We start from the raw sequence: 27,253 nt of genomic DNA, 5'->3' as shown, positions 1-27,253 counted from the left end.
CAACGGGCGGCCAGGAAGAGCGCGCATGCTCGGTCTGCCTCTTCCGCCCACGTGACCGGCACGTCTCGGCTCCCCCAACATGGCGGCGCCCCAGCGGCCCCGAGCTGCACGTGAGGAAGAGCAGGCCAAGCCCGCGTCGGAGAGTAGCGTGTGTGCGCCGCTTTCCCCCCCCCCCGCGTCGAGCCCGCGGATCCCTTCCTGCCTCCCTGAAGCCCCTCGCGGCGCCGCCGCCCCTCGGCCGACCATGAAGACGAAGCCGCTTTCCCCCCACAAGACGGAGAACACCTACCGGGTGAGCGCGGGAGTTCGGGCCGGGAGCCCCGCCGGTCCTCCTGCCTCTGCCTGACGGGCTGATAGCGTCACTCCTGGGCCTGCAGAGTCGGGGCAAAGCTGGGCCCACTCGCCCCGGGCCCTGGCGAAAGGTGGGAGACTATGCTGCTGTAGTGAACATGAGTTCCCGGGGAAGTTAGGAAGTGTGAACAGCAGATTTCGCCTTTCCACGGTGAGATCTGGTCTGTCTCGGGGATTCCCTTCCGAAGTTCAGGGTCAAATGTATTGCCCTGGGAGATTTCGTGCAAACTCGTCTCCCGCCTTGTAACTTTAAAGACTGCACTGAGGGGCGTGGAGCGGGCGGGCAAGCGGTGAGTGACTTCCAGCTAGCTAGCTACTGTAATACTTTCTAGTCTTTCCAGATCCTATTGTAACTGAGTCCGCCTGCGTTTTAAAGAACACACTTGTTGCCATGATTTAGCGAGATCCCTGTGCTTTTGGTCCCGTATGGAATCTGAAAGACTCAGCAGGTCTGCTTGTCAGCGTTCATCCAGCTCCCTCCGTCTGTATGGAAATTGTATTTGAAAACCATAGCTTAGGAGGTAGAATTGGTATAGTGCTCTGGCGTGCAAGAAACCCTAGGCTGGCTCTCAGCACACCTACACCCCATCAAAAACAAACAAACGAATAAATAAAGGTGTGGTGGCTAGTGTCTAGTTGTCCCAGAACTGGGGATGTAGAGGCAGGAGCATCTGAAGTTAAATTTAAAGGTCACCCTTGGCTACATAGTTCCAGGCCAACCTGGGATGCATAAGTCAAAAAAAAAAAAAAAAAAAAAGACAAAAACAAGTAATACGGAAATATAGCTGTATTTATTATTGTCAAGTATTAACACCGTAGTTCTTACATTTACCTTCTGTGTTTCATCAGTGATAGCCAAGGGCACTGTTATTTGTGGTGACAGCTCATAGAAAGCCTACTGAAGCTCTAAACATTCTACCTTCAGAGTCTGATGTGATTATGGTATAGTGTACTCCAGTCAATATCAAGATATGATAAGCATAAATGCTAATGTGTCTTAAATGTGCTTTTCTTTGCAGTTTCTTACATTTGCTGAAAGACTGGGCAATGTGAACATCGATATTATTCACCGTATCGATAGAACTGCAAGCTATGATGAGGTAAGAGGCTGTGATATTAGCAACCCTCAGACCACTTAGTAAGTTGTTTTTCAAGACATCTTTAATGTATACATGCAGTCATTTAGACCTGTGTTGTCTAGTAAAGAAAGCACACATAGCAAATACATTTTTGTTTGTTTGTTTGAGACAGGGTTTCTCTGTGTAGTTTTGGTGCCCTATCCTGGATCATGCTCTGTAGACCAGGCTGGCCTCGAACTCACAGAGATCCCGCCTGGCTCTGCCTCCCAAGTGCTGGGATTAAAGGCGTGTGCCGCACGCTGCCCAAAACAAATACATTTTTAATTCACTTTAAAAAGTCTTCAATAGGGCCGGGCGGTGGTGGCGCACGCCTTTAATCCCAGCACTCGGGAGGCAGAGCCAGGTGGATCTTTGTGAGTTCGAGGCCAGCCTGGTCTACAGAGCGAGATCCAGGAAAGGCGCAAAGCTACACAGAGAAACCCTGTCTCGAAAAACAAAAAAAAAAAAAAAAAGTCTTCAATAGCTGTGTGTAGCTAGCATACTGGAGAAGTGCCATACCGCGGTGGGACATTTCCATCCTTGCTACAAGTTCAGTTGGGTGATGCAGTGTTAAACAAGCTTGACTTGATTTGGAAATTCTTTTCTCATGTACACTGCAAGCGGGTCTACAGTCCTGTAATTTTTTTTTTCCAGCTCTGATTTCAAAGTGATTTTAATGAAGTCAGTTTCTTAGGGTTTAGTTTCTTCCTCTTGGAAATTTTGCTAGGCTGCACGATTTTCCCCGTTCTAAGCACATTCCTCACTCTCGTTCTTCTATGAAGAATTGTCTTCCTTTTTGCTGCATGCTTCTGCTAGCCTTTGAAGGTCTTGTTGATGTAGACACCTTTAACTGGGGTTTTAACCTCAGGTCATCTTCATCTGTTACAAATCAGATTCCGTCCTGAGTCTTGGCGTGCATTGCCCCCCAGCACTTTAGTGTATTACGTGGTATCGTGTAGCTCAGCATCAAATGCTTTGAGAACTCACAGTGAAGGGAGCCCTTCCTCAGCTCTTTGAGGGGATCAGAAAGGATGTCAAAAGAGGATCTGTATACAATGGTACCGGAATTGAGTTTGCTGTTTGTGCAGGTTTTAGTGTGGCAAGAGGTCAAGACTGGCTCTTCCAAGCCGAGGGAAAAGTCTACACAAAGCAGCAGAAGCTAGGACATTTGTGTCACCTTTAAGATACTACAGAAGGGTGCATGTGTGTGTGGTGACTGGAATGGGAGAGGAGGGTGGCTGGAGAGATGGGAAAGATCGTAAAGAGTTTCATGTGCCAAGCAAGTTTGGATTTTATCCTGGAGCTAGAGGATGTTCTTCCAAAATCGTAAACAGAGGAATAAGTGACATGATCAGGCTTAAGATTTTGGGCCTGCCTGTCTAAACCAGCTGTGAAGATCTGATGGTCGTCTAAATGAGAGATGATTATGGTAATGGCACCTAAAACAGAAGAAAAGTTTCAGGGATAGTAAGTAGAGTGGATAGGAACTGGGACCTACTGGGTATGTGGAGAGGAAGGGAATGGGGTTAAGGTTTTTGGTAATAATTGCAGGACGGTTGAAGATACCACTCAGCAATATAGATTTGTGAAGGGTTGTGTGTGGCGACACATACTTGTGATTCCAGGGGAGGCTGAAGCAGGAAGATTGCCAATTTTAGGCCAGCTTGGACTACATAGTAAGACCCTGCTATTCACGTGTGCGCTCGCTCTCTGTCTCTCTGTCTCTCTCTCTCTCAATATGATATACATTAAATGCTAATGAGAGAGCACAATTCTTAGAGGAAGATAATTAGTTGTACTGGAAACTTTCTGAATTTGCTGTGTAGTACCTGTGACCATGAAAATTACAGTGTCTGTAGGATATTTGAAAGAAAAGGACAGTACCAGAAAGCATACTGAATCCTAACTACTAGACCACCAGGGAAAATATTAAAAGACATTTGACTAGCAGGGTGTGTTGTTATGTCTTTAATCCAGCACTTGGGAAACAGAGGCAGGTGGGTCTCTGAGGTGGAGGCCAGCCTGGTTCACATATCTTGCTTCAGACCAGTTAAGCTACATAGTAAGACCCTGTCTCAAAAAGTTTGTGGAGATAGATTATAGCAGAGATAGATTATAGCCTTGGGTTCAGCAGGTGGTTTTAGTAGAAGCTACAGGAGAGGTCGAAAGTACCAAGCAGTAAAATGTTAAAGATGAGCATGTACAATAAAACAAATTACATAATGAGTGTATATTGGCATCTAATTTTTCTTACAAAATTCTTAGGCTGAATGGTCCAAAATGACCTTAGTATGTATGTAGCATTTGGGGCTTGTTGGTCTCCATTCTCGTTGTCTTAGTGAGGTTTCCATTGCTATGGTAAAGACCATGACCAGAAGCAACTTGGGAAGGAAAAGATTTATTTTAACTTACCGTTTATCCATCAAGTAAGGAAATCAGGGCAGGAACTCAAGGCAGGAGCCTGGAGACACAAACTGAAGCAAACACCATGGAGGGGTGCTGCTTACTAGCTTGCTCTCCATGGCTTGCTCAGCTCACTTTCTTTTTTTTTTTTTGGTTTTTCGAGACAGGGTTTCTCTGTGTAGCTTTGCGCCTTTCCTGGGACTCACTTGGTAGCCCAGGCTGGCCTCGAACTCACAGAGATCCGCCTGGCTCTGCCTCCCGAGTGCTGGGATTAAAGGCGTGCGCCACCACCGCCCGGCCCTCAGCTCACTTTCTTATACCACGCAGCACCACCTACTCAGGGGTGGCCTGGTCCCCAGTGAGCTGGGCCCTTTCACATCAATCATCAATCAAGAAAATGCCCCACAAACTTTCCTCCAAGGCAGATCTAGTGGGAGCATTTTTCAGTTGAGGTTCCTTTTTCCAAAATGACTCTAGCTTATGTCAAGTTGACATAGAATTAACCAGGACACTCTTCATATCATTCTTTCTCCTGTACAGCTAGACTGGCCTTCTTTCCATCATGTAAGAATCTTTCTAAGACAGTGATAACAGGAAGGGCACCCCCTCATAAAGCCTTGTTGTGGGTGTGACAGAGTCATTTCCATCGTATGTCTGTTGTTCATAGAGGGACTCATTAAACTCTCTATGTCCAACTTGCTTTATTCAGCAACTCAGGTAGTAATTTTTAAACCAGCCATTCCAACACAGTACAATCAAAAGATACACTAATTTGTTACATGCTAAAGAATGACAGTAGGAAAATATTAAAAAGTCTTTACTTTCTGTAATTAAACCATTATGTTTTACTTGTCCAAGGTGCAAGATAATATATACTGTATTAAACTAATATGTATAGCTATTTGTAAAAGTCTCTTTAAACTTTCTTTAGAACTTTTTTTGCTTTTCATAAGAAGAATAAGATATCAACCAGTGTATACTTTACATGTGCTTTTTTACACTGGGGTGTGCCATCAATTTCCTTCTACTTAATGATGATAAAATTATTTTAAGTTTTTGTTTTATTACTGGGAATTGACCCCAGGGCCTCACGCATGCTAGATGTGCTATCTACCACTGATCTATATACCCATCCCTAATATTTTTGGAGGGGTGGTTTGAGACAGGGTTTTTCTTAGCCCTGGCTGTCCTGGAACTCTGACCTCGAAATCAGAGCTCAGCTTGCCTCTGCCTCCTGAGTCCTGGGGTTAAAGATGTGCACCACCACAGCCCAGCTCCTAATAGAATTTTTAATCTCCACATAGTACACTCAGTGTGTATAGACCATACGTTACTATGACTCTTGCCTTACTGTTGGGTTTTTAGGCTGTTTTGATCCCTCTCATTGTAATAAAGCTGCATAAACACCTTTATGTGTGTAAATTTTACAAGCTATAGCTTAAAAGTAGAAATGGTGTGTGTAAGAGAATATTTACTTTTATGTCTTTATAAAGTCCAGATTCCCTTCCCACAAGGTTGTAGCAGTCCGTATGTCTAAAACAGAATGAGAGAACCGTGAGAGGCCACACATTTCTGTGTAGGCAGCTTTTCCTATGATTATTACCTGGTCTTAAGACAGTCCCTTGCTTCACCCAAAGCAGCAAGCATTGTTGTAATTCATTTGTGGCTGTTACATTTCAAAACACAAAGAGGAGATTTTAACCCCTTAGTCCTTGTCTTGAGGTGCCGGGGTGTGGTTTGTACTCAAGCTTGCTCAGTGGTCTTGGAGTTGCTTCACTAATGAGCTCCCTTGTTATTGCAGGAGGTTGAAACCTACTTCTTCGAGGCTCTGCTGAAGTGGAGAGAACTGAACCTTACAGAGCACTTCGGTATTTTTAATTTGTTTGTATTTTCTTCTCATGGCCATAATTGACACATTTTATGTTTGCAACAACTAATGATGTAATGGAGAAACAGAATGTAATCCTTTTTGCTTTCTTTCTTCTTTTGCTAATCCAGGGAAATTTTACAAAGAAGTCATTGACAAATGCCAATCTTTTAACCAGTTGGTCTATCATCAAAATGAAATAGTTCAGAGCTTGAAGACTCACCTGCAAATTAGGAACAGTTTTGCCTACCAACCTCTTTTGGAGTAAGTCACATCTCAAATGAAGGCTTGATGGTGTTTATCTGAGTTTTAAGAAAGGTCATGTTTCATCACTGGCTTTAAGTAGTGTTTATGATCTAGAACCAAGATGAATCTGCCTTCCCTGTTAGTTTACTGTATCAGAAAAAGACGTGCTGCCGTAAAGCAGGGTGACACCTGCTCTGTAGTCTGTAGATTACAGACGTGGCTCCTGCCGAGCTGTGTGCTTCTCTGACAGACACTAGGGGTGGGCGCCCGAGTCCCGCAGTAACTGTTTCGAATTGATTTCTCCACTCGTCAGTTAAGATTTGAAGATTTTTGTATCTCCTAAGATTTGAGCTGCTGGGTGGTGGTGGCACACGCCTTTAATCCCAGCACTTGGGAGGCAGAGACAGGCGGATCTCTGTGAGTTCTAGGACAACCAGGGACACACTGAGAAAAGCTGTCTCAAAAAACCAAAAAATAGAAAGAAAGAAAAGAAAAAAGATTTGAGCTGTGAGTGATGGTACACTCCATAATCCTTGCACTCAGGAGGTAGACGCAGGTGGATCTTGACCAGCCTGGGCTACATAGCAAGACACGATCTTGTCTCAAAAACTAAAACAGCAACAACAGAGATGATTTAGAACTAAACTGACTTCGTTTAGTTCAGGAAACAGTCACAGGTTATCTACATCATTAAATGGCCTTTTTTTTCTTTTTTAAATTGGTCGCCTCTTTTTCAATCCAGTTTAGTAGTGCAGTTGGCACGAGACCTGCAGACTGATTTCTATCCACACTTTGAAGACTTCTTCCTGACAGTGACCTCCATCCTGGAGACTCAGGACACAGAGCTGTTAGAATGGGCTTTCACCTCGCTGTCGTATCTTTACAAGTACCTGTGGAGACTGATGGTGAAGGACATGGCCAAGATCTACAGGTGATCCTTTCCCCTGGAGTATGTTTGATTGCCTTCTTCCTTTGCCCTGACCTCTCCCTGACTCCAGAATACCTTCCCGGTCCAGTGCTAATTATTTCCTTGTTCAGAGTTGATTTGCTAGTCACTGATCTAATGTTAGTCTGCAGGCTGCTGTGTATATCATACCTACTTACTTTACTCATCAACTCTTAAAATGACTCCCACCCATCCAAGCTTGACTCGGAATTCATCATACTAGCAACCCCTGCCCCTATGTAGCCATGATAGCTTTAAATTCTGTACCTCTTTGGCTGTGTTTTGTTCCATTTCTTCGCTTAGATCACACAGGCTTTATTATAGTTCTTTGTAATATAATCCTGTCCTCTGCAAAGCCCTGAACTGTGTAAGAACCCTGTTTAAATTCCACAGCTAAAAGAGATAACCATTTTTAAATACACGGGGTTGTGGAGGGAGAATAAATTCCTTGGTAGCTTTTTGTCTAAAGAAAAGAAAAGATTCCTATCTGTTTAAATCTGTCAGACTTAATAGAACTCACCTTTGGTTTTCTGATTATTTCTACTGTAATTAGTGTGGGATCAAAGATCAGTTCTGTGCATCCCAGTAGAAGTTGTGGATGTGGAGGACAGTGACACCAGCATTCTTCCTGTCTTGGCTCCTTAGAGGCATCTTTGATCTAGTTATTCAGGATTCCAGATCTTTTCTGTCATTCATACAGCTCAGTGAACTTGTAGTGACTGCTGTTTGCTGTTAAGTTACTTGGGATAGTCACAAATAAAACAGATAGAAGTCCTTGTTCTATGTTTATATTAGAATGTTTGTATTAGGTTTCCTGGGCGCACACTGGCATGTATAAGGACGAGCGTAATTAGGTAACAGCCAAGGAACAGTAGGAAAAGGACAGATCACAGAGGGTCTTGGATCACTGGAAGGTCTTCAGCTCCATTGCAGGAACTCCTGAAATTTCTTCTGGGTCTACCCTTTGCCCTTTCTCTCTGATACCTGCCTCTTTTATGCCTTGGTGCCCCAACTTTCCATTATTGACTAGTTTTTCTTTCTTTTTTTCCAGAGCTGAGGACTGAACCCAGGGTCTTGTGCTTGCTAGGCAAGCACTCTACCACTGAGCTGTATTTCAACTAGATCATTAGCCTCTTTTTTCTTCCTTTATCCTATATGTTGCATCAAATTAATCTACTAAAATATAATATCCAGCCACTATTTATTTGCACCTGCTATTAGTAAGGAGCTGTCAGATACTAGGTACATGATGAAAGTAGGCTAGCCATATTCGGTGTTTTTCCATCATTAGGCAGGCTAACCTTGTGGTTACATAATTAGTTATAGCTGTTGAACAGTTATAACAATGAACAGACTGTTTAGCCTTTCCCTCAGCTCACTATCTAAATAATGGCGGGAATAAGAGTACCCAGCTTATAGAGCTGTGCTGGTTAAATGAAGTAGTGCAGAGGAAGTACTTGCAGAAATGTAAACTAGTGCCCAGGTTCCTCTGCTTGGAGCTCAGAGTGCACGTTTACCAGGGCAGCTTTACCCATTGCTCCCCTCTAGCCATATCACCACTCTCTTTGAGATGTACGCCTTGCCTCCTTATTATTTCCTGAGTGTGTTATTTATTTCTACTTACCCCATCTTTGCTCTTCCTAATAAAAAGCTCTACGTTTCACACCCAAATTCATACCTCCTTTCCGAATTCACTGTGAATTTCACTGTTTCATGAAGTTTTTCCTTGAAGACCAACACCATTAGCCTACACTGCTATCTGTGGTCTCAGCCTCTGTTTGACATTTGGCTGTCTCTGTGATCATCTGCCTCGCTAGCACTGGTGACCACATTGCTGACATGTAGCACATCTGTACTAAACTGATACTGTTAACTGAACTGCCCTGTTTCTCTCCTTTTACAGCATGTACAGTACCCTCTTGGCTCATAAAAAACTACACATAAGAAATTTTGCTGCCGAAAGTTTTACTTTTTTGATGAGAAAGGTTAGTCTGATATTTTAGTGCTTATTGGTAGTAAATTGTCAAGACTGATGGCCAGGATAGATGTCTTTGTTAATGTGATTATGAAGTAACTTTAAATCCATAAGCAGAAGCTTGTTACTGTTTTCACCTCATGTCACCCTAAGGTTTAGTAAGATTTAGTCTCTGTTCACTAATCAGTGAGCTGTAATTTGAGTCATTCTGTTACTTAGGTTTTTACAGCTTTCAGTGTACATAATATAAAGTGCCCTTTGATTGAAGTCACTGAGGGATTTCTGTAATGATTTCTTACAAGGAAGCAATAGCATAGTATCATTTATGTTTGTCTGAATTTTTCCTGGTGAATTTTAGGTTTTGGTAATAAAATAAAACGTTGATATTAAGTTTCTTTTGTGCTATAAAATTTAAATTCTTGACTCAATTTAGAAGATAGCATGTTGCCTTAGGTTGTTTTTCTTAGCACGTACCTTCCTATCATACCAATGAATTCATCACCTCCCGTGACAGTTACAAGGGCAAGTACATGATTCCAGTAGTTTGAAATCAGTACACATGTCTGTTCCTTTCAGAAATGTACAAAGTCTATTTAAATATGAATATATGAAATAGAAAGTATGGTTTCTTATTTAGACATACTTGTAAATGCAATTTTCCATTTCTCATTTTAGGTCTCTGATAAAAATGCACTTTTCAATTTAATGTTTCTTGATCTTAATGAACATCCAGAAAAAGTGGAAGGAGTTGGACAGTTGCTCTTTGAAATGTGCAAAGGAGTCAGAAATATGTTTCATTCCTGTGCAGGCCAGGTAAAGAGTGGGGGAGACACTTGAGTCTGTGTAGAAGGGTTAAACAGAGGGAATAAAGGAAATGGTGGGGGGTGGGTAGAAGTCCTAGAATACATAGGAAGCACATACTGGGAGGTGTCAAGGCTAAGAATGTGCTTCTGAACGTGGACTTTGGGTACTTTGACCTACAAAATCACATTGGTCTTCTTGGTCCTGAGTACTTGGAGGCTGTAACATCAATTGATGGTCATGGATAGAGGGGGGAGACACTGTTCTATGATAAATTCCACATCCTAAGGCTAGGCAATGTGGTTTATACTCACTTGTAATCCCAGTATCCGGGATGTTGAGGCAGATGGATCGTAAATTTACGTACAACCTGGGCCACAGAGTTAACAGTCAGAGCTGCCATATCCTCAATTATTCCATGCTAAGTTTTTAATAAAATCAGAGTGATAAGCCACAAATTAAGACTTTCTTTTAAAAATTGCTATCCAAAACTGTTTAAATTGCTTTCTCTTGCATTCCCACAGGCACTGAAGCTCATTTTGCAAAAACTGGGACCTGTTACTGAAACAGAAACTCAACTGCCATGGACTTTAGTTGGGGAAACCCTGAAAAACATGGCCAAATCCACTGTCGGCTATATCTATAAGGAACATTTTGGTGTATTTTTTGACTGTTTGCAAGTAAGTTCTAATTTTTAGGAATGGGTGTGTAACAGGACAGTCTGCATACCTTTTGTTATTGCTGAGCTGAGCACTGTTGGAGATTATATTTTATCATCATTTCCTCATTTGAATATCTACACATTGATCGTGTGTGTGTGTGTGTGTGTGTGTGTGTGTGTGTGTGTGTGTGTGTGTGTGTGTGTGATGTGCTGCAGTGGAGCATAGTGGCTGAGAGAAATGCCAGATTTCCTGTTTGCATCTTGGTACTACAAGTGTGATTTGGAGAAGTTATGTAGAGCGTCTGTTGCTCAGTATTTTCATATGGTAAAATGGGGCTCATGTTACCTATGTCCAGGTTGCTGTGAGGGTGTTGAGTAAAGACTTCCAAAGAACGAAGACAGAGTACTCAGTCAATACTGGCTGCCACTGTCTAGTGATGTCCGAAATAGGCACTCTTCTTTAGAAAGCAAGGGTGTGAGAGGTGAGCTGTCACAGGACATCTCATTATTGCGTGAGCAAACGGGTTTGGTGTTTTGTAGTTACTTACTCTCTCAAATTCTTGATTTGAAGGAATCACTCCTGGAGCTACACAACAAAGGGACGAAAACAAACTGCTGTGAAAACTCTGAACAGATCAGTCGGCTGCTGGAAACATTGCTGATCCTCGTGAAACACGGAAGTGGGTCAAAAATAACAAAGCCTGCTGACATCTGTAGGGTGAGTTTCCAAGTCTGATGTGCTTAAGAGTTTGTTAAAGGTTGTGCACTCCCCTGGCATGTGCAAAGGACTGATGGTCCCCGGCACTGGAGGGTGGGGCCGGATGTAGATTGCTATATGTGCCTTGTCTTTTCTTTCATTATTACAGGTATTGTCTGAAGCATTACAGACAGCCGACCTTTCCACATCTTGCCGGAAGACCCTCTTGGATGTGGTTTCTGCTTTGCTCCTAGCTGAAAATGTTTCCTTGCCAGAGACCCTCATCAAAGAAACCATAGACAAAGTAATTTACTTCACCAGATGTTATTTGTGTAGTTAATAATGTGTTTAGCGTTGAGTATACTGCTGAGAAATAGAGATGAAGCATGGCAAAGACTCTGCCCCAAGGGATTGAGCTTGTTGGGAGATGGGAGCTGCATGCCATCATGGAAGCAAGCAGCTAAATCTCAAGGCAAACATGAGTGAATGTGTGTAGTTTGCTGTGCAGTGGGTGTGTACTGCATATTCCAGGGTAGCTATGATGCCTCCCATTCTGTCTGGATAAAGGAGCCTGGGAGTGGCTTGAATTATAATTGTTAATTCTACTTACTGGGGGAACAGAGAAAGCTTTTCAAAGGACATAGACTTGGAGTAGTCTTTAAAGGTTTCTTAACAGTTTGCCAACAGGGGAAAAAACACCTGACAAAGGAACTTTAGTGACTGACTTGTGTTCATCATGCGTGTAGTCTGGGCACACAGGCCCTGGAGAAAGTGTGACTCCATAGCAGTAGAGCTGTCTTGGCTTTGCAAAGTTAGGCTCTATCCTGCAAGTAGGGAAGGCCCCAGAAGAATGCTAAGCAGGGTCATATCTGCTGTTTGCATTTCGTGGGTTTCCAGAGTATGTTGAAATAGGACTGAAAATAAAAAACGGAGCTTCTGTGGCCCCTGCTGCTTTTCCTGTTGTGATTGTCTGTACCTGGGCAGAGCCAAGCAGCCTTTAGGGCCTGCAGTAGTCACTGAGATACTGTACTCTGCGTCTACGTTTCTTCGTAGCAGGTTAAGCCTTTGGATGGAATGCTGCTGATCGGCGTGTGGTGTGCCTGCCATCCCTGACTGCAGTTACATTGGGGGTGAGGGGAGAACTGCTGTATACATTTATAAATACTTTTGATCTTTGCTTCACAGATATTTGAAAGCAAATTTGAGAGACGTTTGATTTTGGATTTTTCTGAAGTCATGTTTCCTATGAAGCAGTTTGAACAGGTAAGCAGGACATTCATTTTAGGGTACTTTTTAAGTATGTCATGATATAATCACTTTTGAGATTCTGTGACTTCTTTTGTTGTTGTTGCTTTTTGAGAGAAACAGAATTAATGATTGCTGTTTAGCTAGTATAATTTTAAAGCAATTATATTCAATCATAGGTTATATGGGATACTTTATATGCTAAGTCATATAAAATGTCCAGGTTGGACTGTAATCCCAGCTCTTGGCGGGTGGAGGCAGGGAGACTTGACAGGGTGTTTAAGGCCCATCCAGGCTGTTTAGACCCTGTCTCCAGCACCAGCAAAGCCCAAAATGAAGCCAGTGTGGGGCATGCTTATACTTCCAGCACTTCAGAGGCCGAGGCAAGTGGATTACTGTGAGTTCAAGGCCTACAAGGACTGTGTAACAGGAGCCAAACTAGCCAGTGTTAGAGTGAGATTCTGTCTTAAAGCGCGTGCGCGCGCACGCACACACATACACACACACACACACACACACACACACACACACACACACACACATACACACACACACACACACACACACACACACACACACACACACACCAAATGATAGCCAGTAGCCACTGTGCTTTTAGCAGTAATTGAATTATTTAGAAAACTGGTAAAATTGAAAAGTCAGTTCAGAGAACTTGGATTTAAATTAAAAGTGTAGAGAATAGTTTTAGCCTCAGCTCCATAGCAAGTCTTAGGCCACCCTGTGTTGCATGAGACGCATCTCAACCCCCACACCCCCACACAAAAGTAAAAAATAAATCTTACCTGGATTTCATGGTATATACCTACGATCCCAACACTTGGAAAATGAAGACAGAAGGATCAGGAGACCTTGTATCAAAAAAGCTAAAAGTGTGTGTGTGTGTGTGTGTGTGTGTACACTCGCGTATGCATGCATGTATTCGTGTGCACACATGCCTTGGTTTGAGCCAGTCACACAAGGCTAAAAGACAAATCATTTGTTTTCCCATGTTACCAGCAGCAACCACAGAACACTAACCATGCCCTTGCTTTCCCTGGTGTTTACTCTGAACTCACTGAGTGTTCTTTCCTTGGTGTGTTGGTTTTGGTCTTGTCTATAGTCTTCCTCCTCTGGTAGGTTAATTTCAGTTCCTTTGTCTCCTCACCCAGGACAGATCTGTGTCAGGATTTGATTGAATCCATATTTACCACTTCTGTTTATAAGCAGGGGGAACTTAGAGTTACATGTATTTTGTGTATGCCGCCTTATCTTTCCTTGAATTAGCAATTGCCTCATTCTTCACGTAGGTTGAGTACCTTGTCTGTGGGTTTGTGTCCAGTAGCATTATGAGGACCCACATGGCATCTACTTCCTTCTCCAGTTTCTCTATGAGGACCCACATGGCATCTACTTCCTTCTCCAGTAGCACTATGAGGACCCACATGGCATCTACTTCCTTCTCCAGTAGCATTATGAGGACCCACATAGCAACTGCTTTTTTCCACTTCTTAGATTGCTCCTGGAGGACTTCCTGTTGGGTCTTGCTTTCAGCCCATTGGACAGATGTTCCATAAGGCTGGCCCTGTATTTCTCTTCTGTTTCCTGGGCTCTGCATTTCCCTCTTGTTTCTACCTTACTCTTTTATCTCAGTGTCATAGCTCCTTCAGGTTCCTGGGGAAGGTAAAGGACAGGAACATAAGATTTCTTATATCTGAAAATACGTTTATTCCCTCTTGCACCACATTGACAGTAGGCTAGGCATCCAATTCTAGGTTGTTGGTCATTTTTCCCTCACAGTGTTCAGAGTGTTGCCACGTTGTCGTCCAGCTTCTGTTCTTCACCTGGAGAGCTTTAATGCTGATCTTTTGCTAGGAACTCTGTTGAAGTGTTATGGTCTCTTTCCTGGGTGTTCTGGAATCTCCTTCTGGTAATGAACGTTAATTTCCTTTTTTGTCTTCAGCTGTTTCTACCAAGCTTTCTCTGGTACATTGAGAATTGCTTCTTGATGGGCGACTCTGTGGTCTGCGATGAAGCCCTGGCCATTTTAGCCAAGCTCATTCTGAAAAAAGCTGCTCCGCCCTCTGCTGGCTCTATGGCCATTGAAAAATACCCTCTGGTTTTCTCACAACAGACTGTGGGGTAAGTTCTAAATTCACTCCCTATGGTGATGGTAAGGTTATCCATTTCTCATTGAATGTTCAAGTATACTGCCCAAAATGATGGTCTTATATAGTCTCCAGAAAGATGTCCATGATAAAGTGTCGTGCCTCTGCACATAGTGATTCGTAAGATTGCAGTTTGCAGTGTTTCAAACAAAAGTTGTGCGTGCAAATGTAGAAAAATGTGGATGGAGACATAAACCTGTTAGCTTTGTTTATCTCAGAAGGTGGTTAAGAAAAGAGGTGATTAGCTGGACAGTGATGGTACATGCCTTTAATCCCACCCAGCACTTAGGAGGCAGAGGCAGGTGGCCAGCCTGGTCTACAACCAAGTTCCAGGACTGCCAGGGCTGTTAAACAGAGAAACCCTGTCTCAAAAAAACCAAAAAAGAAAAACAAGAGGTGATTATTAATTTTTTAACCTTTTAAAGATCGTTTTGGATTCATGTGTAATTTTAAGAACTAGTATAGAGAGGTTCTGTGTGTGTGTTTCCCACTGGTGCCATCTTACATAATCTTGCTGTAGTATTGGAACTAGATACAGCTTAGCAGCCTCACTCAGACTTCCTCAGTTAGTGTGCACTTACCTGAGCACTGTCCATATGTAGATCAGTGGGTCTGTGCAGATGATCACTAACTTGAGCACTGATATATGTAGATCAGTGGGTCTGTGCAGGTGATCACTCACCTGAGCACTGACCATGTGTAGATCAGTGGGTCTGTGCAGGTGATCACTCACCTGAGCACTGACATATGTAGATCAGTGGGTCTGTGCAGGTGATCACTCACCTGAGCACTGACATATGTAGATCAGTGGGTCTGTGCAGATGATCACTCACCTGAGCACTGCCCATATGTAGATCAGTGGTCTGTACAGGCGATCACTCAGCACATCTATCACCACCACCTGAAGGCACAGAAGTATTCCTCCACAGAAGCATGTCCCTTTTTGTCCTCCAGTTTTTAAAAATCCAAAGACAATTCCATCGTTTCTCTTCTCCCGCCAGCCTCTTCTGTGCTCCCCCCCCACTCCACAATTCACTTGTACGCCTTTTAATAGCTGCACGCACACTTGCATTCCTAACCCTTGTGCTCAGAGTCAGCCCTCCCACTTTTATAAGTATGTCACTGTGAGAGTGTTGTGTAAGAATTGTGCAGTGTATCTTTTGTGATTGGTTGGCTTTTTTACCTAGCACAATTCCTTTGAGATTCACCCAAGTTGCTATATCAGTAAACTCACTCAGTAAACGTAACACTTGTTTAATCATTCACATGTGGGAGAACTTTTAGTTATTTCTGCTTCTTGGCCATTGCACATTAAGCTACTGTGAACATTCATGTTTTCAAAGTGGAATTTTGGGGTTTATCATAAGTGTGAAGAATTGCAACCTACTTCTTGTAAATAGCCATTATAGTGACTTGTGAAGGCATCATTTTGAAGAGCCAGAGACAATTGAATTCATGATAGAAACAGCAGTTCTGCCAAACATACTGAAAAAATTGAAAGTGGTTTTGTTGTTGTTGTTGATGTTGAGACAGGACCTCACTATGTAGTTCTTTCCCTCCCCCTCCCCTCCCCCATCCTCCCTCCCATGTCATATGACATATGTAACTCGTTATGAATGCATAACGTTGTTGTGTCCGATTTGCAGTTTAGGTCAACGGGCTGTTGACTTGCTTTGGCAGCATTTGTTGAGAAGCTGTTCTATGTGCTGCCCTTGTACTTGGGTCATAAATCACCTGGCCATCGTTTCTGTCTGTCTGTGCTCCATAGTCTGCTCCATTTATCCTGTGTATTGCAGCTGTTCAAAAAGGCCACGGCTCACTTTCTTCTTCTGTGGTAGGTGGGGTGGGTGCAATGGCATGTCTGGGAAGTCAGAAGATAGCTTTTGTAAGTTCTTTCCTTCTGCTCTGTGGGTTCCGGGACTCAAACTCAGGTCCTCGGGCTTGGCAGCAAGCGCCTTTACCTGCTGGACCATCCCACTGGCCCCGTTCCTTTGCTTCCATACTTTGTGTTTGTTGGAGTGGTTGCACCTGTTGTCAGTCTGTGGTTTGCTTTGAGACACTAGGGTAAGTGGATGGGGTTCCCTGAGTTTGAACTTGGCTGCCTTCTCTGGGATGAAGGGATTGTCCACACAGTCACACGGCATTTACTTTTGAATTAGAGGAGCTTGAGATCTGGGGAGCCTTGCCTCCTTAATGCCTGCGTACATCTCTTCCTCTGAAGGTAGCTTCTCTGTCAAATGTGCCTGAGCAGAGTCTTGCTCTCTTTACCTGAGTCTCGCTCTTGAGAAGTGAGTAATGAATAACTCCTGGAGAATCATTGCCTTGGGCATTCTATCTCGATTTCACAACCCAGAGCCGGTCTCCAGCAGGCACATTCTTGCCAGTGGCCAGAACTCTGGGTTCTGTGCCATGGAGCTTTGTTCTTGGCTTCCCCAGGGGATTGATGAGGCTGTCTTTCACACCTCGCAGTTCTTTCATCCTCCCTAGAAAAGTACATAGTAAAAAAAGATCTAGATCTTTTAACTCAAAGCTAGTGCTACAGCTTCAGTGTCTGTCTCTGAGAAAGCATCCCTTCCCCTCCCCGCGCCCCACCACATACAGTCTGTGTGAATGGTCACTTTTGTCTTGTACACTCAGCTAGAATCCAAACAGGAGGAGTGTTGCAATTACAGGCAAGCTTAGGAGCATTGTGAGTTGAGGTGAGCCTAGGATCCACAGTAGACCTGTCTCTAAAACTTCATAGCTTTAGTCCCACCCCAGCTGTCCATCTCACAGGACTAGGAAGAGAACGTTGATGTGAAAGTGCTCACCTAAGCCTCATGTACTGTAGACAATGGCTGTAACTGTGAATAAGAGCAGCCTCTCCACAGTTCAGAGGATAATGCTGCTGTGGAGAAGGGCCTGCTGAGGCAGTTAGGCGGGGAGCAAGGACAGGGAGAGGAACAGTCCTTCGTGGAGTTGGCCTTTTGACTTACTGTAACTGTGGAAAGGACTGAGCCTTGCAAGGTCTGAGGTCAAGACTCCAGGCGAGGAGGGACGTTAACCATAGGACAGTGGTGGGGCGGACAATGACTGTTGTTTAACGTCATCTCAGCACCTTACATTTTTATAGATGGTCAAATCGTGCTCATTGCCAAAAAGACTAACCAGATCTGATGACTAGCTGGGTGGTGGTGGCACATGCCCTTAATCCCAGCACTTGGGCACTGGAGGAGGGAGTGGGGGTGCAGAGGCAGGTGGATCTCTGAGTTCCAGGCCAGTCTGGTCTACAGAGTGAGTTCTAAGACAGCCAGGGCTACACAGAGAAACACTGTCTAGAAAAGAAAAGATGTGATGACTAATGAATTGATAGTTAAGTTAAATTAACTTACTTGTCTGTATTTCCAAATATTCTATGTCCTGAAAAGTATAAAACAAAAAAAAGTGACTTTTTGTTGATTTAAATTAAGAAAAAAATTGTTACAGTCCACTTCTGTTATACAAGTTAACTAAACTCTGTGTGGAGGACAAGTTGTAAGGCATATTACCTATCATTTCTATGACTTTGCTTGCAAGAATAGAAAAGGGGTTAGTTATAACTATATGTCTAACACATACCCACAAACAAATGCTAAGTCAGAAAATATCACTGAATAACCTTGTACCGTGTTAAAGTCAGAACTGTCAATCATAATTAATAAAAGTGGTATTTGCCTATTTTACCGTGGTCACTTTGTGGGGAGGATTGCCACAAGTTCAAGGCCAGCCAAGTTCCAAGCTAGCCAGGGCTCATAACTATACCATGTCTCAAGTAAATACGAAATGAATAGAGGAAGTCAGTTTGTCCTGGTCCATCAGAGATCTGCCCAGCAACACAAAATGCACAGCAGTGCCTAGAACTAGAGAGGACCCGGTCTAGGTGACAGATGGGGTGAAATGGAGAGGCAAGTCAGCACATGGAGTTGAAGAGCCTGTCCCTGCAAGCTTGTTCACCTGCGTCCAGCCTTCCCCTCTAGGTCCCTCCTCCTCCATTCAAGATGCAGCCTTTCAAACTTGTGCCTGTATTTAGTAAATGTCTGTGCATTGTTTTCCCCTCAGATCCTACTTAAAGCAGAGGAAGACTGACTCTAAGAGAAGAGAGGCACAGTTTCCCGTACTAGACCGTCTCTTATCCACAGTTCAGTTGCCCCCAGATAATGATACCACTTTCCTTTCACGGTCTTGGGCAGCCCTGGTGGTATTACCTCATATCAGGTAAGAAAATAAACTTTAGTTTTACAAGTGTCTAACATTTCGATTAAAATGTTAACCATTCTTTGCCTTCCTGTGAATAAACCGTTAACTAGAAATTTGAAAACTTCCCTTTTTTTCCGCATCTCTTGAACAGACCTCTTGAGAAGGAGAAGGTGCTAGCTCTCGTGTCATGCTTCATAGAGTCCCTCTTCATGGCTGGTGACAAGGGGAGCTTTGGGAAAGGTCAGTGACAATGAGCACTTGTTCTCTGCCTGGTCTTTTCTGGCACACCCAAAGGAAATGTAAACACGTGTCATGCCAGAGAATAGTACTAACACTATTCTGCTCTGACTCCCTGTATGAAAAATGCATGTGTGGCAGGGATATGTGTTTACTTGTACCCCATAGTGTGGTGACCGGGTCCAAGTTGCGTGAGCACAAGGAAAGTCAAGTGTCAAGAGGCTGTTATAACTTGGGACACTTGAGCCCTACTGTCTCTGGGTCCTCCTACCCTTAGAGACACCTGCTCCAAGCTGCATCATTTAGTCCCCAGGACACAGTCTAATGCTCTTCTGTATATGCGTGTACCCTCTGTGCGAGGACCTTCCTAAGTTCCTTATTTAATGCACTCTTTTCCTTCCAAACACCACTCAGGCTGGTTGCTTGTTATTGCTGTGATAGAACACCACACCCAAACGTGACTTAGGAAGAAAGAGTTTGTGTTATCATACAGTTCCAGGAGAGTACATATTGGCGGGGGAGGCATGGCAGCAGGCAGCCAGAGAAGGAAGCTGAGAGTTGACTTCCATCAGCAAGGCTCTGTGTCCTAGGAGTTCTAGAACCTCCTCCAAATAGCACCACCCGCTGGGGACCAGGTGTCCACATACAGAAGTCTATGGCGGGGACTTGCTCAGTCTCATCCAGACTCCACAGGTGCATCACTAGGAAGGCCTACCTGCCTCCTGTAGGCAGGAGTGGGTGCCATGCTCCAAGGCACTCTTTAATTAGTGTTAACTGAGTTTCTGAATTTCCAGTCTATCGCACATGTGACTTAATATAAACTGAAGAAAAATTTCAGCATGAGGAATTTTGTGTAAAGATAACAGCTTTTGAAAGTCCAGGTCTACTATTATGGAAAGTTCTAGTCCGAGTGATGCTGGAGGGTGGACTGTATTCCTCCTCCCTTGAAATGCTCAGGACTAAGAAATGCTTCAGATTTTTGAGTCCCTCAGATTTTGAAATATGTACATGTATTTCACTGGTTGAGGAGCCCCCCTGAAAATCCCAGATCTAATAACATTTGACTCTGAAACTAAGCACACAGCACAGCAGGGCTCAGACATTCAGGTTTGGAGTAGATCTCTTGACCTCAGCTTGCTTCTTGTCTAAGTCAATGGCATGAACTTTTATTCTCTGCCTCAGACATGTGTTCACTGTAACAAAGAGACAGTATCCGACTTAGAGACTAGACTCTCTGTTGCTTTCTGTTCCATTAGACATTTGACATGCAGTACTGCATCAGAGAGCACAGGTGTGTTCCATTAGACATTTGACATGCAGTACTGCATCAGAGAGCACAGGTGTGTTCCATTAGACATTTGACATGCAGTACTGCATCAGAGAGCACAGGTGTGTTCCATTAGGCATTTGACATGCAGTACTGCATCAGAGAGCACAGGTGTGTTCCATTAGGCATTTGACATGCAGTACTGCATCGGAGGGCACAGATTCCCTTTAAATGAGCTTTCTGTAAGGACTGTTGGTAATGAGGTGTTTCACAGCTGAGAAAGAAATATGTGCTTTTCCTGTCTTTCTGTCCTTAGGAAACTTATTTGTTCTCTGTCAAGCTGTAAGTACCCTGCTAAGTTTAGAAGAGTCTTCAGAACTTCTTCATCTGGTTCCTGTGGAGCGGGTGAAGAATTTAGTGCTGTAAGTAAGCGACTTCTGTTAATCTTAATAATAAACAAAATATCAAAAGCTCCCATTTTTGTGTAGTTTTGGATATAACAGAAATCTTTCTAATCTGTTTTATACCCGAATACAGTCACATGGGGAAATTAAATGTTGACATTAGATCCTTCAACTAAAATAAGTAATTTTTGACAGATTTTAAGTATTTTAAGTATAAAGTCATCTTTGCAAAGGAATACTTCATTATATGCCTAGGTTTTAGGTTATAAAGTTAAAATGCCAGCTGGATTTTTTTTTTTTTTTAAAACAGTCTCTCTACACAGCCCTAAAACTCAATAGGTTGACCAGGGTGGCCTTGAACTCCCAGAAATGCATCTGCTTCTGCCTCCCAACTGCTAAGATTAAAGGCATTTGTCACCATGCTCTGCCCAGTTGGATTTAAAAGGGAAAAAAGTTACTTTATTTGGTAGTGCTGAGAATGGATCCCAAGGCCTCACACACACTAGGCCTGTTCTGGTTCAGGTAGGTTGAGGCCAAGGCTGTGGCTAAGCAATGTACAGCATGAGGCAGCCCCTAGCAAAGTGTTCCTGCCCTGAACGACGGGGAATAAAATCTCAAGTCCTCACCAAGCCCCTCTGGCTTTTTATGATCTAACCCCTGTGACTGCTGACATCACCCATATTTCCTTGTTTACTTGGCCCCAGCTACACTGGTCTCTAATGCTCTTGTAGGTTAGAATGCATCGGCATGGGCCTTGGCTTCACTCTTCTGCCTAGAATGCTTTTCCTTCAGATACCCTTGAGCCCACATTTCCATTTCTTCCAGTTCTGCATTCCGTGACCGTCCTGTATCAGATGTGCTCCACTTTGCCCACTGGTCCCTGCCAACTGCTCTGCCCCTGCTTGCCCCTGGCCTCCTTCCCCTGAATCCTTTTCTCCCCGGCATTTATCACTGCTCTACTGACTATCTTTTAGTGTGCTATGGCTCCCTTTTCCTAGAAATTTTCAGGAAAAGAAGAACTTTGTCTTTGGTTGACTTTCTCTCAGTGTCTAGAAAAACCACTGGCATATGCTAGGCTCTCAGTCCAAATGTGAATGAAGTTGGCATGGAGGGTCTGTAGCTTGTCACAGGGGACGGTTTAGAAATGGCTGCACTTTTCCTCACCAGCTCAGTGCCTTGCATGCAGTACACACTTCACACATTTCACATGTCCCCTTCTTATGCAGCTGTGGGTTGGGGGAGCAGCACTGGCTGTTTTAGTCCCCCCTCTGCCTCTCACCACCTGGTTGTAGCTAAGCACAGCACTCACGTGGCAGGCCTAGTCTTCTGCTGTAACTATAAAATGATGTTGGCAAGCTCTATAAAACTTAAAGCTCACTTAAAGCATTTTATATTTCCCTCCTCTGCGGACATTTCTTGGTAACTTAGCGGTGTGATGCAGTTTGAATCTCGTAAATGTCTTGTTGCAGAACATTTCCGACGGAGCCATCTGTGCTGCTGTTGGCTGATCTCTATTATCAGAGGCTGGCCTTATGTGGATGCAAAGGGCCGCTGTCTGAGAAAGCTTTAATGGAGTTATTTCCCAAGTTACAGACAAACATTTCAACTGGTGTCTCCAAGGTAATACTGCATGTGTGGGCGGCCTGTGACCACGTGGTCCCCCAGCAGAGGGCACTGCTGGGGGATTTCTGTTGGAACAGTGGTTGTTAAACCCTGGCCACAGACTAATCACAGCTTAGGGTGGTCAGATTACAAATCCTCGGGTTCTGCCTCCAAAGATTCCGGTTCAGTAGGACTGGGGTAGAAAAAAGCTAGAGAAATAAAATCATTTTTCTTTAATTTATGTACTCATAGTTGGTAGTTGTTTGACTAAATCTCCATTATAACAGCCTTGCATAGTGCACATTTTATGGACTACATAATTGTGCTTCTACTAATAGGTGAACAACCTATCCATGTCTTACAACTTAAAACTAGAAGAATGTGTTCTTGTGATACATTGCTGCTTGCAAACAGTTTTCAAATTTCATAAAAAGAAAACTTAAGCCAAGCATAGTTGTGCACACCCATAACTCCAGTAGTCAGGAGATGGATCTCTGTGAGGCTAGCCTGGTCCTCATAGTGAGTTCCAGGACAGCCAGGGCTGCAGAGTAAGACCCTGTTTTGAAAAATAAAAAAGGAAGAAAAGGGAAAAAAAAATTGAGATGGTTTACCTACTCATTCAAGTGTGTGAACATACCCATGTGACTAAGTGTGGAGCTGCTGATCTTAGCTGAATGTTGGACAAGCTTAGCCAGGTCCTCGCACTTCCTGCCATAGCTAAAACGAAGTTACAGTGTGTCAGCAGCCTTCCCCACTCAGTATCATGCCATCTGTAATTCATTGACTGTTTGATTAGGTATTGGTCATTGTTGGATATGAGACAAGGACTAGAAAAGGCCGAGTTTTACTCTGACCAATAGTACCTCTGAGATCTGGTGAGACGTGGGTCTCCCTGGCTGCACATCAGTTTCTTCCTTCACCTAAATCTGCATTGGAAATCTCCCTTGTGCTCTCTCTAGATTCGGCTCTTGACAATAAGGATCCTAAATCATTTTGACATCCGGCTTCCAGCATCAGTGGAGGTATTGTAATTATTAGAGTGTATAGTTTAAAAAAAGCGTAATTTGTTGGGTGGTGGTGGCGAAGGCCTTTAATCCCAGCACTTGGGAGGCAGAGCCAGGTGGATCTCTGAGGCCAGCCTGATCTATAGAGCAAGATCCAGGACAGGCACCAAGACTACACAGAGAAATCCTGTCTCAAAAAAAAAAGATAAATAAAACAAAATTAATTTTCAAAATTATATCTTTGCTATGTAGCTAAGCTATATAAACATGTATGTTAAAAATTGTTATTTTTGGAAATCGAATTCTTGCCTACCACTAAGTCTCCTAAATGTTCTTTCAAATCTTGCGGGTAGCAGACATAATGGGAGCTCATGTTATCATGGGACTCTTCCGAATCAGTGCCTCTGGTTTTACCTCTTTCTTTAGAAGTTAATAGTACCCCACAGTTTAAAATCTTACTGCTTCCTCTGTTAATGGAAGGTTAAGTGGAGTTTTAGTTACCGTTTTCCAGTATCTTCAACAGCACCACAGTGAACTCCCTTAGATGGATATTTTCATGCATAGAACTGTTTCCACAATACAAATACTAGAAGTAGACTTGCACAGTGAGACTATATATATATTCTGTGTGTGTGTGTGTGTGTGTGTGTGTGTGTGTGTATTATTTTTCATTTGAGTAGATGCTGTTAGTCATTTGGAATCCTTTGACAGTTTCCCGTTTACTCTGTGTGTGTGGTGTGTTTTTGTGTGCACCCACACGCATTTGTGCAAGTGTGCATACAGGCACATGCACATACATTTAGTGCACATGAATGTGGAGGCCAGAGGGTGACGTTGGATGTTTTCTATTGTTCTCATTTTAAATTATTGTATTTTATTTTTATGTGTATGGATGTTTTACCTTCATGTATATCTGTGTACTGTGTACATGCCTGGTACCCAAGGAGGCCAGCAGAGGGCATCAGATTTCCTGGACTGGAATTACAGATAGGTTATGAGCTACCATGTAGGCACTGGGAATTGAGCCAGGGTCCTTTGGAAGAGCAACCAGCTCTTAACTGCTGAGCCAGCCCTGATCATTATCTTTTGAGACACAAGTCTCCCACTGAATCAGCTAGGCCTACTGACCCTGAACTCCAGGAGTCCGCCCTTCTCTAACATATTCTAGGTTGAGTTTTTTGTTTGTTTTGTTTTGTTTTTCTTTTTGAAAACCTTTAAGCTGAGCATAATGGTGCACACATTTAATCCTAGCCCTCGGGAGGCAAGAAGCAGGTGGATCTCTGTAAGTTTGGGGTCGCCTGGACCACATAGCGAGGTCCAGGCCAATAAGGACTATATAGTAAGGCCTTATCTCAAAAAACAAAGACCTTCAGTCTTGCTTCACATCCCTTTTGGAGTCAGGGTTCTGAGCTACCCTGGGTTTTGTCTGGCTGTTCAGGATGACGGGCTCTCGGAGCGGCAGTCGGCCTTGGCTGTCCTACGCCAGGCAGAGCTGGTGCCGGCCACTGTGAGTGACTACAGAGAGAAGCTCCTCCACCTGAGAAAGCTGAGGCATGATGTGGTGCAGGATGCAACCCCTCCGGGGCCGCTGCAGGAGGTAACCGTGGTGTCTGTCTGTCTCCCTCGAAAATCGTTTCTTCAATTATCTTTGAAATCTTAGTTTGGAGATTGGGTCACAGAGTTGTCAACAATGAAAATGTTCTTCTTATAAGTGAGGCGAACCCTGCTTCTCTTCCGTGCTTCAAGTTCACTCGCTCTTTCAGCCTGTTAAATAAGCTGGTGTTCTTTTGTGTGTGTGAGGTGGGACACAGGGACCTCATCTTGTGTTGCTTTGCCTAGAAAGGACGCCTTGGCGGCCACAGCAGCTCATTTCACCTGGGCTTCTCCTGTGTTTCCTACCTGGGTATAGCACGCGAGCACTTTAAAATGTGATACTTCACTTTTCAACAGTCGTCTGGCTTCAAGGGCCTTACAAACAAAGAAAGAAAGAAACCGGTTTTGTTGACAGAATAGTTCTAAAATGTGGGTTCTGTCCTAAAAGACGCTATAAAGGGTGGAGTATGAATGGTGGATGTGGCTATAAATGGTGGAGTATGATTGGTGGATGTGGGCTTAGGGTGCAGAAATGAGAAGCAGAGCTAACTGCTGGCCCCTGGCGTCCCCACAACAGCTTAAGTAGAGTATTCAAGATTACCAAGGTGAAGGATTGGCACCACCATTTCCTTGTTTGTGAATTAGGAAAACAATAGTCCATATTCCACTGTTGCTATAGGAATTGCATGAGATAAGTCTAAAATCCCACTACAAAATATGCTACCATCCAAGCACTTTATGGTAACTGTTATTAACAATAATTATGTTAACCTTCCATCAAACATGTCGGCTAGTAATGACCGGGTGCTGGTGATAAAGATCACAGCAAAAGCCCAGCCTCTGCCTTCAAAGAGATGATGTCAAGGGCAAGGACTAGGGAGCCTGCCATCTAGAGTGAGCATGCCCTCTGGTACCTGCTCAAGAGTGTGTAAGTTCCTAGGATTTCTAGAAGGGTTAGGTTTGGTGGCATCTTGAAAGAGGCGATAATGTCCCAGTGTAGAGGAAGAGCGTGCAAAGGAAGCAAGATCTGAGAGCACATCGTAGGTCATTCAGGGACACTGCAGGTAGGCGTGGTCCCCAGGCTCGGAGGATACTGCTACATCTTTGATGTCTCTTTGATGTCACACATGTGCTCTCCTTCTCCCCAGCCGTCCTGCTGGCTTTGATTATCCTGCTTGTTGATTAACTGTGGGTCACAAGACTGGCCTTTTTTTCCCTCTGGAAGGAATTCCCTAGTCCATTCCTTGAGGGATTTAGGTCTTTTAATCATCTGAGCACAGTGCCCTGCTCCATGGAGTCGGCTTTCAGTGAGAATGTGTTCTGTGTGATCCATACTGGGGACATAATCTTATCATTTTCTTTATCCTATGTCATTACATCAGGGTGACTAAAAACATAGGAAAGCTTTTTTCTCTTTTTTTCTTTTTTTTTTCTTTTCATTTTATTCTAGACATTGTCCTAAAAAGGCAAATGCCTGTTAAGTCCATTGAAAGTAGACTAGGAAAACATGGTCCTCCCATATCAAGAACATTTCATGGTATAATGATCTCTGTGGCCACTGCTTTTCAAAATGGGTGGTGGCTGGCTTTTAGGATTCAGAGAAGGGCCATGAGATGGTTAACACTCAGAGCAGTCACACTTTGCATTGCCCGTAAAACACAGGGAAAACTGTAAGACTAAAATAGTTGTCGTAGTTGATCCTGATTTCTGTCCTTGCCGGTCAAGAAAGGACAAGTCGCCGCTGTCTCCGGAAGTGTCTTCCCTGAGAAGGAACGTGGGAAAGCCCCGTGTTGTTTCTCGTTGGATTTAGGCACTGCCCAGAGGCTAGGGAATGAGTGGGAGGCAGACCAGGATGCTCTACAGAGAAGAAAGCCGTGAGCTTCACGTTTACTCAGGGTCGTGTAGTGTCCAGTTGGTGGGGTGGGGTGGAGCTGAGGTATCCGGATCTTGGCCATGCCGTCAACTGCTGCGCCCTGCTGCCTCCCTCAGTTGGTGACAATTCAGCACTTCAGAAGCAAGTTTATGTGAGTGAAGCGGTGTATGCACAAAGCCCAGTCCGCCTGGAAAGAGCCGCTTTCCTTACTGTACTTGGAGGTTCACAGCATGCCTTTCCATTCCTAATCCTTCCCATCCGGCTCTCCTTCAGTCCTCACAGCCAAGTGTGGGCAGCATTAGTCCCTTTCTCATTGACTCCTGATGGGGAGGACACTGCGTCAGGTTTAAAGCCAGTGTTCTTTACCACAGGCATTCACTGCTGCTGGATATTGGCTGGCTTTGAAATCCATTATGGACTCACTAGGAGCAAGGTGGAGGAAGGCATTCCTCTTTCATTTGCTTTTGTTCTTTGCTGTTTTAAATGTTAGTGTCCTGCATTTCATTTGGAACAGAGATTGCAGCTGGAACCTCTACCAACATCCCACCCCCAGATTTAAAAAAAATCTGCCGTTCTCCATTAT

General features: G+C 43.8%; 1 protein-coding gene across 1 annotated transcript in view; it reads left to right on the top strand.

Annotated features, from left to right (window-relative positions):
* Window positions 1–219: 219 nt before the first annotated feature.
* Window positions 220–27,253, top strand: part of Utp20 (UTP20 small subunit processome component) — an 84,490-nt gene continuing 57,456 nt past the window's right edge. The window contains 18 exon segments of the mRNA XM_052753059.1: window positions 220–292; window positions 1,371–1,451; window positions 5,674–5,740; window positions 5,871–6,003; window positions 6,728–6,916; window positions 8,835–8,916; window positions 9,582–9,719; window positions 10,232–10,387; window positions 10,940–11,086; window positions 11,235–11,369; window positions 12,251–12,328; window positions 14,271–14,449; window positions 18,553–18,708; window positions 18,842–18,930; window positions 20,511–20,616; window positions 22,068–22,218; window positions 23,160–23,222; window positions 24,643–24,801. Coding sequence (XP_052609019.1) covers window positions 245–292; window positions 1,371–1,451; window positions 5,674–5,740; window positions 5,871–6,003; window positions 6,728–6,916; window positions 8,835–8,916; window positions 9,582–9,719; window positions 10,232–10,387; window positions 10,940–11,086; window positions 11,235–11,369; window positions 12,251–12,328; window positions 14,271–14,449; window positions 18,553–18,708; window positions 18,842–18,930; window positions 20,511–20,616; window positions 22,068–22,218; window positions 23,160–23,222; window positions 24,643–24,801 — 2,157 coding nt within the window. The 5' untranslated portion in view covers window positions 220–244.

This window comes from Peromyscus californicus, unplaced genomic scaffold (genome assembly GCF_007827085.1).
Source record: "Peromyscus californicus insignis strain IS unplaced genomic scaffold, ASM782708v3 Scaffold_24__1_contigs__length_46423439, whole genome shotgun sequence".
NCBI lineage: Eukaryota > Metazoa > Chordata > Mammalia > Rodentia > Cricetidae > Peromyscus > Peromyscus californicus.
The sequence above is the reverse complement of the archived record's forward strand: the minus strand, read 5'-3'. Positions and strand labels throughout refer to the sequence as shown.